The 17341-nt window shown below is 45.6% G+C and overlaps 1 protein-coding gene across 5 annotated transcripts in view; it reads right to left on the bottom strand.

The window, feature by feature from the left end:
* The window catches only part of fmnl3 (formin-like 3), a 33844-nt gene that overhangs the window by 1723 nt on the left and 14780 nt on the right, over positions 1 to 17341 (bottom strand). For 2 of the 5 annotated variants that reach the window (XM_052057981.1, XM_052057982.1), the window contains exons 2-24: positions 16028 to 16111; positions 15799 to 15879; positions 15632 to 15708; positions 13268 to 13351; positions 12312 to 12458; positions 11354 to 11462; positions 11121 to 11197; positions 10030 to 10123; positions 8860 to 8934; positions 8679 to 8789; positions 8456 to 8605; positions 7719 to 7820; positions 7149 to 7533; positions 6728 to 6823; positions 6531 to 6655; positions 6231 to 6433; positions 4771 to 5074; positions 4621 to 4701; positions 4373 to 4502; positions 4003 to 4163; positions 3471 to 3572; positions 1930 to 2022; positions 1701 to 1824 (exon numbers count right to left, since the gene is read on the bottom strand). In XM_052057981.1, the coding sequence (XP_051913941.1) occupies positions 1701 to 1824; positions 1930 to 2022; positions 3471 to 3572; positions 4003 to 4163; positions 4373 to 4502; positions 4621 to 4701; positions 4771 to 5074; positions 6231 to 6433; positions 6531 to 6655; positions 6728 to 6823; positions 7149 to 7533; positions 7719 to 7820; positions 8456 to 8605; positions 8679 to 8789; positions 8860 to 8934; positions 10030 to 10123; positions 11121 to 11197; positions 11354 to 11462; positions 12312 to 12458; positions 13268 to 13351; positions 15632 to 15708; positions 15799 to 15879; positions 16028 to 16111 (2995 nt within the window). Of the gene's footprint in view, positions 1 to 416; positions 540 to 1700; positions 1825 to 1929; positions 2023 to 3470; positions 3573 to 4002; positions 4164 to 4372; positions 4503 to 4620; positions 4702 to 4770; positions 5075 to 6230; positions 6434 to 6530; positions 6656 to 6727; positions 6824 to 7148; positions 7534 to 7718; positions 7821 to 8455; positions 8606 to 8678; positions 8790 to 8859; positions 8935 to 10029; positions 10124 to 11120; positions 11198 to 11353; positions 11463 to 12311; positions 12459 to 13267; positions 13352 to 15631; positions 15709 to 15798; positions 15880 to 16027; positions 16112 to 17341 lie in introns of all 5 variants that reach the window. The other 3 variants (XM_052057979.1, XM_052057980.1, XM_052057983.1) reach the window with 3 other exon arrangements.

A 17341-nucleotide genomic window follows, 5' to 3' on the forward strand; every position in this document is an offset into this window, starting at 1 on the left:
CAAACAAGTTAGTCTCATGGAACGAAGCATTGTGGGTCAAACCAATGACTTAGCCAAACCTCTTCATGATGGCGTTCATGGGGCGGGGATGGGGTTGGCTGGGGAGCGGGGGGCTAAACTAACGCACAGCCATTTATGTTGCATGCGGCAAGCTTCCGCTTAGTACTTCCCGAGTGGAAGTGTTATCTTTGCTTGTATTTGGAGCGTATCAGTATATTTTGTACATGTTGACACGTTGTTCTCCCTGCAAAGAGGTTTGGCTGACTCTTATCACCAGATACGAGTCTTTTCACGTCAAACACAAACAAAATGACGGCCCATGTTAGTGTGCGCTGGCTGTGGAATGGAGTGACGAGGACCATGCTGCATGCAAAGTGGACATGTGGGAGGGTGAGGGGGACGCATATGAAAGACACCTGGACAACCTTGGCGTTAAAGGGGGAGGGGCTAGCAGTTGGCATCGTCGCAGAGGTTGGCCTCACAGAAGAACCGTGAGCCGCGTTTAGCCGTGCGGGCTGTGAATGGCACGCTCTTCAGTACTGGGGGAGGGGGCAGGGGGGAGGAGGAAAGGGGGTAGGGGGGAGAACACGTCTTTATCAGCAAGGAGGGCCAAACACTGGAACACATTCACACGCCGTTAAGGAGACACTCATGACAGCTGTGCATCATCAACTGGATGGAGTCTGCAAAACTTTTCCTTCAGTGAAAAGTTGCGCCTGGCAGGGAAACATTTGTTCGCAATGCCAGCTTCACTTACTTTGAATTCAAGCATTGATCAATGACTGTCTTCACTGTGTTCCATTCATGCACGGCACTACGCTAAGGGCTAGCTAGCTAGAACCCCGTCGGAACTCTGTCTGGCTCAGTAATTCACATCATACATTTATGTACTTATTTAAGTGGGTGGGAAAAAAAACATTAAAAATAAGTTTGCAAAAAGTAGCCATACAATTGCTGTTTTTGTGTTTGTGCTTCAGCTGTCTCCCGTATAGCTTAGTGAGGGCAAGGAGGCTGAGTCTTTCAGTTGCTGGCGGATAACGTGCACCGGTTCACTGAGACCGTTCGGAAACTTAAAGCGTTACTCAAATTGGCACAAGGCGCTCCGACTAGGGACACGGTGCACCAACCCAGGCTGTATTCGGAACTGAATAGAACGGAGCGGCAGGAGCGCACGCTTCCTCCCCGAACGCACCCAATCTCAGAGTGGCACACAGGCCTCCGAGAGCATTTCTGAATGCGCCTTAGGTTCCAGTTAGCTTGCAGTCCATCTCAGCAATGGATCGCTTTGGAAAAATGAAATACATCTTCACCCCCGATGGTGCTCGCTGAATCCACCAAAGTATCAGAACCACATCTCCAATCAGAATTGGGATTTTCAATTGTTGAATGCGACATTCTACTCGAGCTTGAGAGTAAATTCAGAGGAAAAAAAAGTATTAGCATTCTCTGTTTTTTGGGCAAAGCGAAGCGGTGACCTCTCCCACTTGGCTTGACTCACAGTTGAGGGTCGACCACATTGGGTGCACATTGGAGAACTTTGGCAGACGACACGTCACGGAATAACCGCTACGTGCTGGATTCCAGATGTGACGGCGTGCGCACCACATAGCACAAAGTGCATTTCAAAGGAGCCGAACAGTGAATGACCACGGTGGTCCTTGGCCCGCGACGGGACCTCCGAGAGGTGCAGTCTGGCCCACCTGTGATGATGTCCTCAATGGTGCCGTCCTTGCCCTCGTACACGGGCCGGTGGTCTTTGGCCTGCCGCTTGCGCAGCTCTGCAATCAGCTCCTGCTGCTGGTGCCTCTTCTTTTGGGACTGCACCTGAAACCCAATCGGCAGAATGCACTTGGAGTGTTTCGCCGTGCCTTGCGGACACACCGCAATGCTTCATTCGGCGCGGCTGAGAGGCGTGCACTCGGGTCACACCTTCGGGCCATGCTGTTTAGCCTCTTGAGCCAGTAACTTTTCTCTCATGGCTTCCTCCTGCTTTTTCCTTTGTTCGTTGTCCTCCACGGCATCCTGAAGAGATGAGGAAAAGATCAGCTGTCAGCGACAAGAAAGTCAAAGAAAAGTCAATGCGGTTGCGGGGCAACAGGAAATAACCAGAGGGCCACTCGGGAAAGTCAAATCTGCGAACCTTTATACCACCTTCCCTTAACCTTTGTGGAAAATGTCATCGAGTTAAGGCGAGGTGTAAAGGTGCTTCCAGACAAATGAATGCAACTCCACTTTTCCGAACCGCCGTCACCGCGGGACGACGAGTAACTGTACTGGTGATGTATGTCTCAGGCGTGCTTTTTTTCTTTGTATGTCTGATTTAGGTCTCACTCAAACCTCTTAAGAGTTTAAAATAGTGTGTGTTGACAGCTGTTTTGTTTTTCTGTTCGGATAGTAACGTTAGTCAACTGTTTAGAAGCAAGTTGTTGTGTTCACATAGCTATTGTTCTGTCAGGCTGTATTCTTGATATATATTGACATATGCTGACCTATATTGTTTTGTTACTGACTTTTTCTTTTCTTTTTATTTATGTTTCGAGCATGAAACTCTTGCATAGAGTCGGTCAACGTGGGTGGCCATAAGGTTTATTTTGCAAAAAGGCTGGTGGGGCAGGGTTGGAATAGTTTGAGATTTTACTTCTTGAATCTCTCTCTTTTTTTAATGTACTTAGTTGTAGTAAACTTTCAGAGCAGGTTATATTTATTTTTTCGAAAATGCTACGTTTTAGTTTATTTTCTTCTTCCTTCTTCCATATGTTGGATGCACAGTAGTTTGGAAATAAAAACATTCAAACTCAACCTGGAACGTTCATGCATAAAATGAATTGACAGAGGGCAAGGACATTTTCGCTAGAAATAGTTTTGTTGTAGTCAGTGCGGTTTGAGTTTGTTGTCATTTTTTAAGCACTCTCATTTTAATTTGATTTCATTAACCAAAATGTTTTTTCAATTTTAGTTTGAGTTATTTTGTTCAGGAGGTTGGTCAGGAGGGACGGTCAAAGGTGGTTTGACGATGACATCGCGACATAGAGCAAAATCCAGAATCCGAAGAGGCTCAAAGGCAAAGGCTCTCCCCTCTTAACTTACGACAAGGAAACACTGTGTGACTATTGCTTTATCAGACTGAAATACACAGAAGTCCTTGTGCTGCACACATTTCCGTAAGCAGATGCCATAAATCTGCAGTGAGAACAATCTCAGGAAGTGTGTTGTGTGGCGGGGGCAGCGCGACGCCGTGGACGACTGGAGAGGACGAGAGGGAAGAAGCGGTCGAAACGCCGCAGCTGCAGTTCAACCGTCAGACCCAGCTGGCCTTTCCTGTTATTTGGCCCCAGACCGCGCGCCACGTCCTGTGGCACCGGGGTGGCCAAAAATCTGCCCTGTCTGTCCAGGGAACTTCCTGAAATCTGCATTGTGTGAGTGCAGGGCTTAAGACAGACATCGAAGATGCTACTTGTGTATGTCGTCACCTTGTAGGCCTTGATAAAGCGCACAAACACGGGGAAGAACACAGACGGTGGAGTGGTCTTGGCGCTCTCTCCAAAGTAGTTCACCACATGATTGAAGGCTTCCTGGAATTGGAATGAGAACCGTTCCAACGATGGACCAATGAGAGTCATGAATAGTTGTGTGTAAGGCGGGATTCACACTGCATGGCTGACACGATTTCAGTTGCTCGGCTCCCAAGCGGCACCGGTGGGATGCATAATGGCAGCGGAAAGAGAGTAAACAATGCATGAAATGGCCTCATCTTTTCAGCGGATATCTCGCAATATGACTGCAGAATAAGTGGACATTTTGGATGTGGAGCAGGACGTCACACGTCATACGGCAAGGAAAAGAACTCCTTTTTAACTGTCATCGGTTGCCACCTGATGATGATTTATTTTTATTGTTTTGGAGCAGTGTGAATCCAGCCTAAGGGGTTGCTGAGCAGCATCTGGCACAGATGTTTGCTTCCTGTCTATTTTTGTGTGCCCCTGCTCGGGCAGCGTCTCCTACCTCTGCTGTCTTGGCATCCCTCTGCAGCTTATCCAGCTGGGCGTCACTCGCCTGGACAAAGCCCTTAAGGACCGAGTGGTCATGGAGACTACATTCTCTCCGGATCAGCTCCATGCCTTTTCCCAGCTCCCGCACATCCAGCAGAACATTTTCCAGTGACACTTTGGGCAAAGTCAAAGGAATGAGACACGTTTCAAGCATTTTAACTGCCACGACCGTACAATATTGCAATACGTGTACCCTATTAGAAAGCTTTAGATTGGGTGTTGTTGTTGGTGAGTTTTTGACCCCCTCCCACCCCCTCCAAAAAAAAAATCGCTGTCTTTCTCATCCCAACACAACAGTTTCAATGAAGAGAATACACACTCACCTGCTGCAGCTTTATCCACAAAGTGCAGTTCATTGTAGAAATTGGCCAGCTCCAGATATTTCTCCTTCACAATGAGAGCTATGTAGTGGAGCAGCGTCATTTTCCTGTCTGTGGACTTGGTGTCCAGCAGCTGCGCCACAAGACAAATGAATCAAAGCTACGGCATACAGTCTGGTCTGCAACCGGAAACTGTGCAGGAAGAGGAGAAATGAGCACAAGTGGCCACAAATGTTTGCTGCGTTACTTACCAGATCAAGACTTTGCAATTTGAAGCCATAGACACACCCTCGCTTGCTGCTATTCATATAGTTGCCCAAGGCGAGAATAATCTGCAAATCCATAAGAGGAGTTAATGCACACTCACATTTGAAACTACTCCAAAAGAATAATCGACAAACCTCGAGCATTCTTTTTAACTTTAGCGAGGACTTGACCGAACCGGAAGCGGCGATGATTGCGTTGAGCTGCGGCGTGAGCATGTTGACGTTGTCGGCAAAGTTCCCGACGAAGGTGATGATGTTCATCCTCTGCGTGAGCCTCTCAATCTTGCTGAACAGGAGCATGAAGCGGTCCTCATCGGCCAGCTGGTCCAGTGGACGCCGCTCCCGTTCGTACTGACGTAGGACCTTGACCTCTGCTTCCGTGGGTAGGAAGCGCATCAGGCACTCCACAAAGTCCACCGGTAAGGCCTTCAGGTCAAATCTAGGCAGGTATTAGAAAAATGTGGTCGGTGTCATGGTGACAAAAATCTGGACATTTTGGTTGCACTGCAGCATATCTTTGGTGATCATCCATTCCATCCATCCGTCCATTTTCCACCGCTTATCCGGTCTTTGGTGATCATTTTGGTGAAAATAATTCTCGTCATAAAAATCTGAATTCACACATTGTTGTTCGTTTATTTTAACCCATTACAACACAGTAAACATGTCTTTTAAATGAAATTGATTTCACTGTACGGCAGGGGTGTCAAAGTCATTTTGTGTCGCGGGCCACATTATATTTACCGTTTCCCTTGGAGGGCCGTGATGACTGAAACTATACAAAGAAGTCAAGAATAATGTTTTATTCAACTATTGTTTCAGTAACTGTGATGAGGGCTTTGTTAACAAGAAAATGCTTGCAAAACGTCACTGATTTATTACATGTGAAAATTTGAAATTTTGGTACACATTTCAGCAAGTATTATGGACATTGTCATTGTTTTTCTTTCGCGGGCCACTTAAATGATATGGTGGGCCACATCTGGCCCACGGGCCTTGGTTTGACACCCATGCTGTACGGTCTTTTTGTCATTTTACAATCTGCTTTTATTTATTGACTTCTATTTTAAACTTTGTTTGTCTTCTGCTCATGCGTTTAAATGTACGTTCTTTTCGTAATTTTTGGGAAGCTACTTTTGTTTCCTCTGCTTTGCAAACATCGGCGCTCGAGTTCTTCTGTTGTGATATTGCGGCCCAAGTGCATCACTGGGCCCACGTTTTTAGCAATGCCCAAAAGATTAGGGAAACTGAAGTGATGAAAAATGCTGCATAATGCCTAATGCTGTATTTACACAATCGATGACCTAGTTTTCCGACCTGTGCACATTTTCAGCAGTTCTCTGCAACCATGTGTTATGCATTTGGAAACAAAGTCACATTACAAAGTGAGTCCGGTCCTCGAAAGCCCATGTTCAGCTGCTTTCAGATGTTTCCCTCTTCCAAAACACCCAAATCAGATGATCAGGATGGTTATCGAGCTCATCGGACCTCGCTGATCATTTGAAACAGGTGTGTTGCAGGAGGGAAACGCCGAAAACAGGCTGCTCTTAGGCACCCCTGCTTTCAAAGAATATTGAAAAATAAGTGTTGAATACTTCTCAATGGCTTTGCAGATCTCCTCTGTGGTCTTGTTTGCCTTCCTCAGCGTGATGGCTAAGTTCTTGGAGCGGTTGGCGTCCAGTAGCGTCACTTTGTTGACCGTCTTCTGAGCAACTTTGCTCTTTGTGCACGTCAGATCCACAATCGGACCTTGCGCACGTGTTTTAAACAGCTCCTCAAACCTCTCCAAATCCAGTTCCTGCACAGAGGTCATCATTTTCAAACCGATCGCCGCCCTCTAAATTAAAAGACCTAATCGGCGAACGTGAATAAGGGAGCTCGGCCGCTTGACATACTTCGAGCACCCGTTCATCATCAATTTCATTAAAAACGGTGCCGTTGATCTGATTGGGCTTTAAGGCGGTCCAGTTAAACACTGGAAGGCGGAACTTAGTCTTGATGGGCTTCTTGATTCGAATGGCTGCAAGAGAGGATAAAAGTGTTGAGTTTGGCTCCACTCGGTGCAGTAAAGAGGAGTAACAAGTGTTCTTACCCGAGAGACCCACACTCAGGATGACCGAAGGAGAAGCTTCGGGCAGAGGAGGAGCGAGAGGAGGCGGAGGGGGTGGTGGTGGTGCATTGAGGCGGCCTGTCGAAAGTGAAGTTGTTTTTTTCAAATGAAAATCAGTCTACAAAAGAGATCTGCTGCTTTGGTACCAAAGTCAATACATTTCCACTCAAATAAAAAGGCAACTCGAAGAAGACTCCAAATTGCCAATGGGTGTGAATGTGAGTCTTCACGGTTGTTTGTGTGCATTTGCCACCCGTAACCCAGAGTAGAGACAAAGATGACAGTAATGATAAATGTCGGTATTTGCCTTTATTGGTAAAGACACTGACTGGCCACACAGACCACCTGAAAATAGAAACGTAGCCTCCCCGGAAATGCCGCAGCTGGGTGTCGCGAGACTCACCTGTGGCAGAAGGAAGCGGAGGAGGAGGCGGAGGTGGTGGAGGTGGCGGGGGTGGAGCTTCACTGGCCGGGGGCAAACTGGGATCCAGTACCCCTGCTTCCGATACGGCTGAGACCGAAGCCAAAGGGAGCTTCCCAATATCGGCTAGGGGGATGGCAAGGTCGCCGCCGCCGCTGCCAGCGCCCGCCACTGCGGCCGTGCCGCCCACGCCGAGCGGCACGATGGTGATGTCTCCATCGGGCTTCTTGTGCAGGCGGATGGTGCCTTGCTGCTCCAGCTCCAGAAGCCGCTTCTCAATGTTGAAGTGCCTCTGGAAGGCGGCGTCCTTCTCCTTCAGCACCCTCCTGAGGGTGTTGACCTGCGTGTTGGTCGACTCGTACGTCTCCTGAGCAGGCACAGGGGGGCAATGTGGAGCACACGAGCCTGACTTCACAAGCTGAAAAAACATCCTGCTTCCTGCCGACCTCATTCGCCATCACGCGGTTTTAGTTAAATGAAAACGATACATGCTACTTGAGCTTCTTAACCTCCCAGTATTAATCTCGCGTCCACATGTGAGCTCAAGCTTACCCGTATTGCTTGAAGATCTTTATCTTTCTGGAGGAGCACCTTCTCCAAGTCAGCCACCTTCATCATCGTTTCATTCTCAACCTCCAGAAGCTTTTCTGTCACCTGGGAAAAGTGCAATCAGAGGAGGTGAATTCCACATTCACAGCAGCAGCAGCAGCGGCAGCGGAATCTGCAGCATCATCCCCACGCTCCCGTTTATGAGGAGCATCATCAAGCAGAAATATGAGACGGCCGGCAGCATGATGCAGCAAACGTGTGACGTAGCTTTTTTGGGGGGGAATATGAAAAGAGTGCACATGTTGCAGCAAATGTGTGACGTAGCTTTTTTTTTTTTTAAATATGAAAAGAGTGCACATGTTGCGCTGGAATTCAGCCTCATCCTCCCTCATCATTCCTGACCCCTGAGAGCAGAGTTTGTTATGAGATTCCTCAAATGATGTCATAGCTGCCCGCGACCTTTTCCATGTGTAGACGCTCTTTTACAAGGCAGCGTGGGATGCAAAGATGGAAGGAGCCGGCATGAATACAATATCGGAATTGTTACGTGCGTGCACCACATTTTGCAAACTTCCCCACCCCGTGATTATTCCAAAGCATTTATAAAAGCAAAACACTGTCTGTTATAATCATAGCGTTGGAGCAGTTGTGTTGCCTACTGTAATTGCACACACAGTCTAAATGATTCTCAGTGGGCCCGGTGAGCCGCGTCGGTGGTCGAGAGTGGCGGGTGCACTTACATGAGACAGGTGCTCCTCCAGTTCCTCCACCTTTTCCAGTGCTGCATTTTTGGTCTCGGCATCTTCCAGCAGACCACCCACGTCGAACACGTTGTCCAGGTAGGCCTGGATCTGCACCGACAGCTTGTCACTCTCGGTGTGCTTACATTTCTGAGGACGGCAAATCATTAATGACACTGGACAGAGCACATCGTCTCCATGTTATCTCCTCTGAGAGTTTCACCTCCAGATAGTCATCCAGTCCGAGCTTGGTGAATTCGAACTGCAGGTGGACTCTGAAGTTCATGTCCTCCACTGAGTGGACCACGATGTTGATGAACTGCATGCAAGCAACCTGGATCCCAGACAAACACACGTTGCATCCTGGCCACAGCAACATACAAGAATGCAGAGCTTCTCTTTACCATAAAGTCGATGTTTCCCTCCTCACTGCGGAAGAAATCCATCAGGCGCTCGAAACGATGCTTCTCCTTACAGACCTAAAAAAGCCACCGTTCAACGGTGTGTATTCTATGTAGCAAGAGACGCATACACCGCACTGTATACAACCTTTTATTTTTTGCTTGACAGTTCACCACACATTTTTTTTCTCCTCAACACCATTCACCTTTATGTTGAGATTTAGCTAAGGTCACTCCTGGTGAAAGCAATTTTAACTTTGAATGTCGACTCCTCATCATCAATCAATGCATGAAAAACATTCCGACATCAGTTATCCATCTGAGAAGCCATTCTATGTTTGGTAGCAATTTATTCTTATCCTCAGCGGTCAAAGAGAGGCAAGTCAAGAGAAAAAAAATATGGGGTACAAATCTATAAACCCAAACTACCCAGACAAAGGTAAAAACAAACAATGGCATGTTTTCCCAGCAAACTCTTTGGCTTTTTTTTTCTTCATAAAATACAAATGAACGGCTGTCGTAAGCTACTAATGGATGGCTTCTTGTAAGTGCACAGAAAAATGCAGACATTTCCAAAACACGACAATAAAATCAAAAAAGAATCCCATCTTGTTCTAATGAGAGAGCTCTTTTTCTCTCTGTTTTGGTATGGCGGGCAGGAAGATGCCCGGTAAAAGTTTGCAGTCCTCTGCCTGCCATCGGGAATTGCTCTCTTTTTATTGCTGCGAGTTGCCTCACATGTGGCATCCTAATGAGACATATGACCTCTGGCAGGTCACCACAGAGCTTCGCTTGCACCCTCTGTGGAAGTGACAATTCCCAGAGCTCCTCAACTTTTATCCCCGCATGCTGGCCCTGCAGGCCTCCATGCATCCCAGGAATGTGGGGCCATTAATTTTTTAATTTTTGCATTATCTACAGTTATGGGTGACAAGAGATTACTAAATAATACAACGAAAGGATCTGTATCTCCATTAGGCAGCACGGTCATGTGAAATATCAGAATATTGTTTCACTTCTTTAACAGCTTTGACTCAACTGAGACTACGTGGATGAAATTGTTGGCTGAAGTCTATTCCCTTTGCATTTCAACAACGGGACTACCCTGGTGAACTTGAGGACCAAAAGGAATAATAAGATAAGTCATATTGAATTGAGTTTGCCTTTGGGCACCTCTTTGAAGTTGTCAAACGCTGACAGGATGATCTCGTGACCTCCTCGAACGAGGCAGACGGCAGCCAGCAGCTCAAGAACCAAGGCCTTTGTCCTGAAATTGTGGGAGGCACCCATTAGGACAGCACAGACATTTCAAAAGCAAGGACTGAAGCTCAAATTCAAGTTTAGAAAGCAGCAAAGCTGATTCTAGAATGCAGGAATAAATGCGTGTCAATGTCAAAAGTTCGTGTAGGACTGTCCGCAAAACAAAAGCAAGTCCTGCTCTTAATGGCTTGAAGGTATTGCTTCCATTTAGCCTTCGTGAAGAAGTGACCAAGCACTGACTCGAGTTGAAGCACTAATCACCTTTCAAAAAACATTCGACTAACTGTCTGCATGGACGCCTCTCCTTCCAAACTTCAAAGAACAAGCATATCATATGAACAGGTCGCAGGCTCTTCCCCCAGGAACAAATCCAGGAGCCGAACTTGTAAAAGCATACATGCATCAACAAGGCGCTTTCTGTTAATTGATGTTTGACATCATTAGTGGAACAACCAAAACATTTTTCAACTGACATTTCACTCACCGAGTTCAACTTTGACACTGAAATGCTTTGCCAAATACCTCTTGTCCCTCGAAGTAGAGGTAAGATCGGGCCTAAAAAATCCAGCCCGACCCGACCTGGCCCGCGGGTATTAAATCCTGACCCGGCCCGAGCCCGACCAATTACCTTGATTTGCAGGCCCGAGGCAAACACGAAATCTCATATTTTATTTGTGAGGACTCGGGAGGAGTGATTTATGATAACAAATTAAAGCCTGTCTTTTGGGGTGCATTAACTGACAATTTTCCATTATTGACAGATTTTTTTTTTAAGAGTTGACGGGCAATATTTAAGGCCATCCGTCATTTGACAGGTTGAAAATTGGGCCTTAAACCACAGCAGCAGTACGTCCTTAAGAATCTAGCGCGGCACTATAAGTCTTAAAGTGTCTGAGTCTGCGGCTCCTGTTTAGTAGCAATTACATTTCAGAAAATGATAATGTCCTTTTGCTTTCACCGACTGTAAGCGGCATCCAAGGTGATGGCGGGACATCGGTTCTTACCGTGAGCTCTTATTGTTCAGACTGAGAGCAATTTCATTGACTGCATGTGCATGAGACATGACCATATTGAAGCCATACTGCATGAAGAGGAGACAGACAGACAACAGGATGTGGTGAGACCAAAACGGGGTACAAATGCAGCACATCACAGTGCAGGAAGCATGTACATGTCATGCCTGACAAATATACAGCCACCACGTATTCATGAGCCGCTTCGCGACACCGTCGGATACCTGGTAGTTCATAATGGCTCTCAAGCACATGATGCACACATGCACGTCATCCTTCTGGCTGACAAGTCGGGAGTTCTTGATGGTTTTACTGCTGGTGACTGAGCCATAGCTGCAACACATGGTGAAAGTTGTTGTCACTCGGCCACCGTGCAGCACTTCAAATATGCAGCTTGTCTGATTTATTCCTCCACGTGTATTTGCCATTCACGTGACTCTTGTGCGTGTCACGTGCTGAGAGGCGTGAGGGAGAATAAGGTCTGGCGGAATTAAAAGACAGCGTTGGTTTTGAGGTTACCAATGCATGATGGGAGATGCCTGGTTTCCTCGCCACTGTCAACATAGAGTCAGGCAATTATGTAACTGTCTCAAACAGTCAGCACGTGCACACATTTGCAAATTTGCGCACTTTACGGCCGTATTTGGTTTCAGTACGCATTTCGGAATACTGCGACTGGTAGCATTTTTGGGGAAATAGTGATTAATAATGACGAGTTTGTTCTTATTCGATAATTCTTTCCCCAAGTAGTCGCACTGATTATTTGTCTTCTTTCACCACATTATTTATTATTTTTTTATTAGCTGTTTTAGTTCACCGCGCAGCGTAAATGTGTCCCCTAAAAATAAATGAATAAATAAATGTTCATCATCATATCACCCAACTCTACCTGTGAATGTATTCATTCATTGCAATGTACAATATATTTGATCTTGTATTAAATTGTCTTTTCTGTCTTTTGTATTTCCTAACCTTTTGCATCCAAACCAAAACCAGACCTTAACATTGAATTGATTTTTAAAAATTATACATCAGTGATGCAAGACGCATAAAGTACTGACCACACAGACAGCACCAGGACAACAGACGAGCATGCTGATGCATGTTCACTGCGCACATTAGGTTAGAAGGGCAAGTCATGAACAGGTCAGAGCAGACAGAAGCTGGCTCAGCGATACATACCGCATGACAGACTGGCGTGCCGATCGCACCAATGTGTTGCAGAAGGGCTGAGTGCTCATAGGATGCAAATCCTCTATGGACCTGCTCCAAGATTTTGCCTTCTCCATGAAGCCATCCTCCCCATTCTCCAGCCCCTCAAAATCCAACCTGGGCCACACGCACACAGGGCAGACACGGAGGCGAAGCAGGGGTACAGACCAGATGCAGGGAAGGAGGCAGTTTAGGTGAGCGAGGCGGAAAGGGTGTTATCACGAGACCGTCATACACCTGCACAATCAAGCTCAGCAAAGAAATTGTCTCTCATTCAGGGAAATCTTAAACAATACGCATAACACTACTGGGCCAAAATCGTGGGACACACGGCTTAACCAATTTGTTTATCAGTTGGGGTGTTGACATGACAATCTTGGGGCCTCTTTGTACTCTGGCTTTTGCTTCGGAACTTTCCTGTATTTTTCAATCTGGACCAGATGACGCAGAAGCACTCCGAAGAAAGGTTGTTTGAAATCGAAAAATGCTTTGATGCAACATTCAGCCTACCTAAGGCATTGGTTACTCATGACCAACCTTTATAAAGAAGGTTACTTTTAATTTTTTTATGACAGCAATATTTATAACAACAGGTGGTAAAATGATAGGGGGGCACTGTAACAGGGACTGCGTCCAATCAATTTCCCAGAGTAGAAGGAAGGAACAATTTTTCTGTTGGTGTAATGACCAAGTGTCCCAAAACTTTTGTCCACATAATGTACTATAGCGTGTGCCCACATTCAGCTTGCCGAGTATGCAACAAGGTAAACAAAGACATCCAAAGAATGCACATTTTTGATGCACAAGCAGCTCATTAGGCCCTGCAGGACGTAACGTGCTTACTAAGCGGCTGCAGCCCAACCCTATTCCTTTTAGGACGTTTAAGGCAAAAATCAGCAGGCGGGGCTGTGTGTAAAAATACTCACATGACAGCACACTGGGCAAAGGAGAGGTACTCCACCAAGACATCAAGGCCTCTGTTCTCATCGTTGAGGAACTCCCTCACCCACCTATCACATGGGGGGCACAGAGAGGGCACAGAAATCAAGAGGACACACTCGTGTGTGTGTGTGTGTGTGTGTGTGTGTGTGTGTGTGTGTGTGTGTGTGTGGTCATACACAGTGACAGCAATTAACCTTTGTGGTTCTCACTCGTAACATATTAATTATCCTTTGAGTTAGCTGGAAGATCTTGGCAAAGATGGAACGGAAAGCAAACTAGGACACAGCCTCTGATTTCCACACAATTGAACTCACATTTGTATGGAAACTCAAAACATAAAGAAAAAGAAGGTGAAGGAAATATGGTTGGAGTATCTGAGTTCAGTTACGGGTTTTCTTCTTCAAACAAAACACAAGGTTGTTTTCGGGTAACAGAAAAAAAAAGTCCTTCAATAGACAGAGATCTTTCTTATTTCAATGATTGCTTGAGATCGACAGGAAAGCAAGCAGGAGTGTCGGGCGAGCAAAAGGGAAAGGGAGGTGAGCGATGGAACAGAGGAAACAAACAAAGCAGTTGAGGTGAAGGGGAAAGAGGAGGGGTGCTTGTGAGGAGGCAGGCATGATCACTGGTTTCCTGTCTAGAAAGTCCCCCCCACCCCTTTGCCTCTGACCCCTCCTTCGCACAGCGGCCGGCCGCGCCAAGCTCACATTTGCTTGGCCATGTCAGGAATGAGACTCAGACACAGTAATGGAGCATCCAAGCGCTCCGTCCACACGCTCTCCATTCTCCTGAAAAGCAGCCCATCTTATTCCTCCTCTGGGAAATGCATTGAAAGCATTTTTTTTTTCTCTTTTGGTCACACAAACGCACTGGAAAACTTGAAGCCATCTTTCTGCTACTGAAACACCAGCAGCAACTCTACATTTACAGTAAAGGCGTTAATGTGCCACCGGATGGGACTGTTTTTCCGAAATGCAAAGCATTTATCTAAATACAGAGCAGTCTCACAATCCTTACATTTTGGTGCCTTGGAATTTGTGACTGAAAACACTTGATCTCAAATTATCCGGCCTCATCGAAATGCCATAAATCTATTCCAAAAGTATAATGTAATAATGTATGTAAAAATCACATCGCAATAATATAATTGAATAGAATGTAAAGCATTTAACAGTTTGTGCATCACAATTATTTCATTGCGGCTGCTTCTGATACATGCAACTTGGCCCCTGGGGCTGTCTACCAAATCAAAGAAGACTTTTACCAACACTGTGAGTGATCCAGCAAGTTACACCCCAGTAGTAGTTGTTCTTCTAAGAGGGTAGATTACACTGATCAGGAGAAATTTTAAATCAGGGATGCTTTTATGTGTCCCGAAGCGTATTTTTTACGCTGATTTCAAAATTGTCTTTACTCATTTTTTGCCGCAATGGGTTTTTGAGATATTTTCACTGTTTGGTTTTCAAGGTTGATCGATAAAAGTGAGTCTGGTCAGAGATTATTGTCGGTCGACACGTGCTGCTTCACAAGTCACGTTTATGTAGCCATTGCTTAAAGTGTCAAAACACAGGATGTACAGCCTGTGTCTGTCTGGCTTCCTTGGTGACGGCTCTCTGAATGATTTTATAGCCAATCATACAATTTTTCCGTTAGCCCCTGAGGCATTCAGGACTGCGCTCAATGAATTCAGCATTGCAACAAGTGCACTGTGCAATCAGTGTGTTTCTGTTATTTCTGCTTCTCTCGAGGACGTACGATTTTGACGTCACTTGTGAAGTTTTATATTGAATTACAGATGGCTTTTGATGTCTCTGCTGGAAACTCCATCGAAGCCAGAGAGAGTAGACGGATTACGGCTATAATAGTACGTAAAGGTTTGGCCGTTTTTCACAAGTAGCAAGTTACTGCAGCGCATGGTTTTATGAAGGTAAAAATCGAGCCGAAATGCTTGAAGAGTTGTCTTTAAGTATGTCATTAATGTACACCACAATAGTTTACTGTAATAGGTGTAAAATGTGTAAACTTCCAAGCATTCTCGTGTGTGTTTTTCTTTTTTCAAAGGTTGGCTGGCCAGTCTTCCTGTCCTTCTGGCACACACAACAAAGCTTCCTGTTCAGCACTTGATGGGGGAGTGGACCCGGCAACACAATGGCTACCATCTGGGTAATGGAAGGCTCGGCCCTATGAAGTGGAGCTGCGGAGCTTGGCGACTTCAGACAATGGGAGAGAGATCCGGGCACCACAGAGAGCAAAGACAGGTCTACCCTTCACGAGGGAAAACAATACCAGGCTTTCCTTTCGCGTTACCCGGTAAGAAACAGATGTAGAGCATGAAAATGGACACTTACCCAATGTGGTTTGTCCTCAAAGATATCTCCAGTTCCCTCAAGACTTTGGTGGACTCTTGTACCCTCCTGCGGAACTTCTGGGAGACACAAAGAAAGCCGAGTGCCAATTTATGCACACGTTTTGGGAAGCTGCGATTGGATGCTTTGTTGTGAAAACAGTTCCCAACCTTTCTGGTGACACCGGGGTCTAAGTAGCCTCGTATTTTCTGGATGTAAGTGTGAGGTGGATTCTTCACTTGAAACCTTTCCTGCGGGCCAAACGAGATAAATGCGCGTGGTTTTATTTCTTCATTAAGTTGAGTAAGATAAGATAAGATAAGATATCCTTTATTTGTCCCACAATGGGGAAATTTACAAGTAGACTGAAGACGTGCAGATGCGTCAAGTTGAACGTACCTGGTCACAAATGAGGTCCCACTTCTTCTCATTGTCATATTGCCTGAGGAGCCGGGCTTTGTCTGGAGGCAGGTTCATAGAGTTCTGAAAAAAGAAACAGTGTACAGACCTCAAAGTTAGCACCTTAGAGAGTTGGCGCAACATCTGGCACAATGAAACCGGTTGCCTTCACTAGGTGACAAAGATCTCCAAACACACTCAAAAACATCCAAATGGAGAGATTTACTCAAACAATAACTGGAAGATGAACAGTTGTAATTTGGATGATGAGGAGACCGTGTAGTTCATTTATTTTGAGTTCTGACTGAGAAAATCGGGTTCTACTCCCATTATTAACTTTAGCTTATAGTACCAAATTTACCGTACATAATAGCTATTTGATATAACTGGTTAAATTGTTGGGTTTGAAAATGAAAGGCTGTTGTGTCATGAAAGTGATGGAACCTTTCTTGTCTGCTCAGCATGTTCAGGTAATGTAAATACATTTGGCAGTCGCTGTTAAATCCAACCCCAAAGTTGGCAGTGAAGTCAACTATGGGTGTTAATTTTACAATTTGCAACAGCTCAGTGAGTGCCAGAAACTTTACAGGCCTGCGCTACCAACGTCACAGCACAGTTTAAATTTGGGAGATTTTCATGATGATCTCACTTCCTTTGTTGGCATTCGGCACCCTACCACAGGAGATGGTCCTCAGTCTCAGGAGTGAGGCCAAGCTTGCCCTTTAACCACCACAACCACAATCAGAACCCAGAGTGTCATCTAAATCTGCAGTTGAGGGGGAAAAAAACGCCACATGGCCCAAAGCTGCAAGTTTACTTTTGCTGAAATTAAACTCAAACTGCTCGTATTTCATTTGAAGACATAACATGTTTTAGGTCCTCATAATGACAGTTTGGAAGTGGATTATCGCTTGGACTTGTTTTAATGTTTGACTGGTTCTCTGACTTATACTCAGGTGCAATTTGTATATATTGAAATCCTACCTCGGACTGGTACCTGAAATCCCTGTTCCCTAATCGTGTTAACGGCAGCAAACGAGTTCTGATTGGATTCTTCTTCTGCTTCTAATTACACAATGTTTCTTTTTCATTTTAGTTTAAAATGGCTGAGCTTAAAGGTGAAGATGACAACTGCCAAAACAAAGTCAGAAGAAATGCAAGAGGAACAATAAGAAGTCATGGCGTCAGAGTGTGTTATGTATGCAGCGAGCTCTCTAGTTTAGCATGCGGCAGCCAAAGATTTATTATTGACAGCAGCAAAAGGCACAATAACCGACCAGAATTCTACTTTGGCCACAACGCGATGCGGGATTC

This window comes from Hippocampus zosterae, chromosome 2 (assembly GCF_025434085.1).
Source record: "Hippocampus zosterae strain Florida chromosome 2, ASM2543408v3, whole genome shotgun sequence".
In the NCBI taxonomy this organism is placed as follows: domain Eukaryota; kingdom Metazoa; phylum Chordata; class Actinopteri; order Syngnathiformes; family Syngnathidae; genus Hippocampus; species Hippocampus zosterae.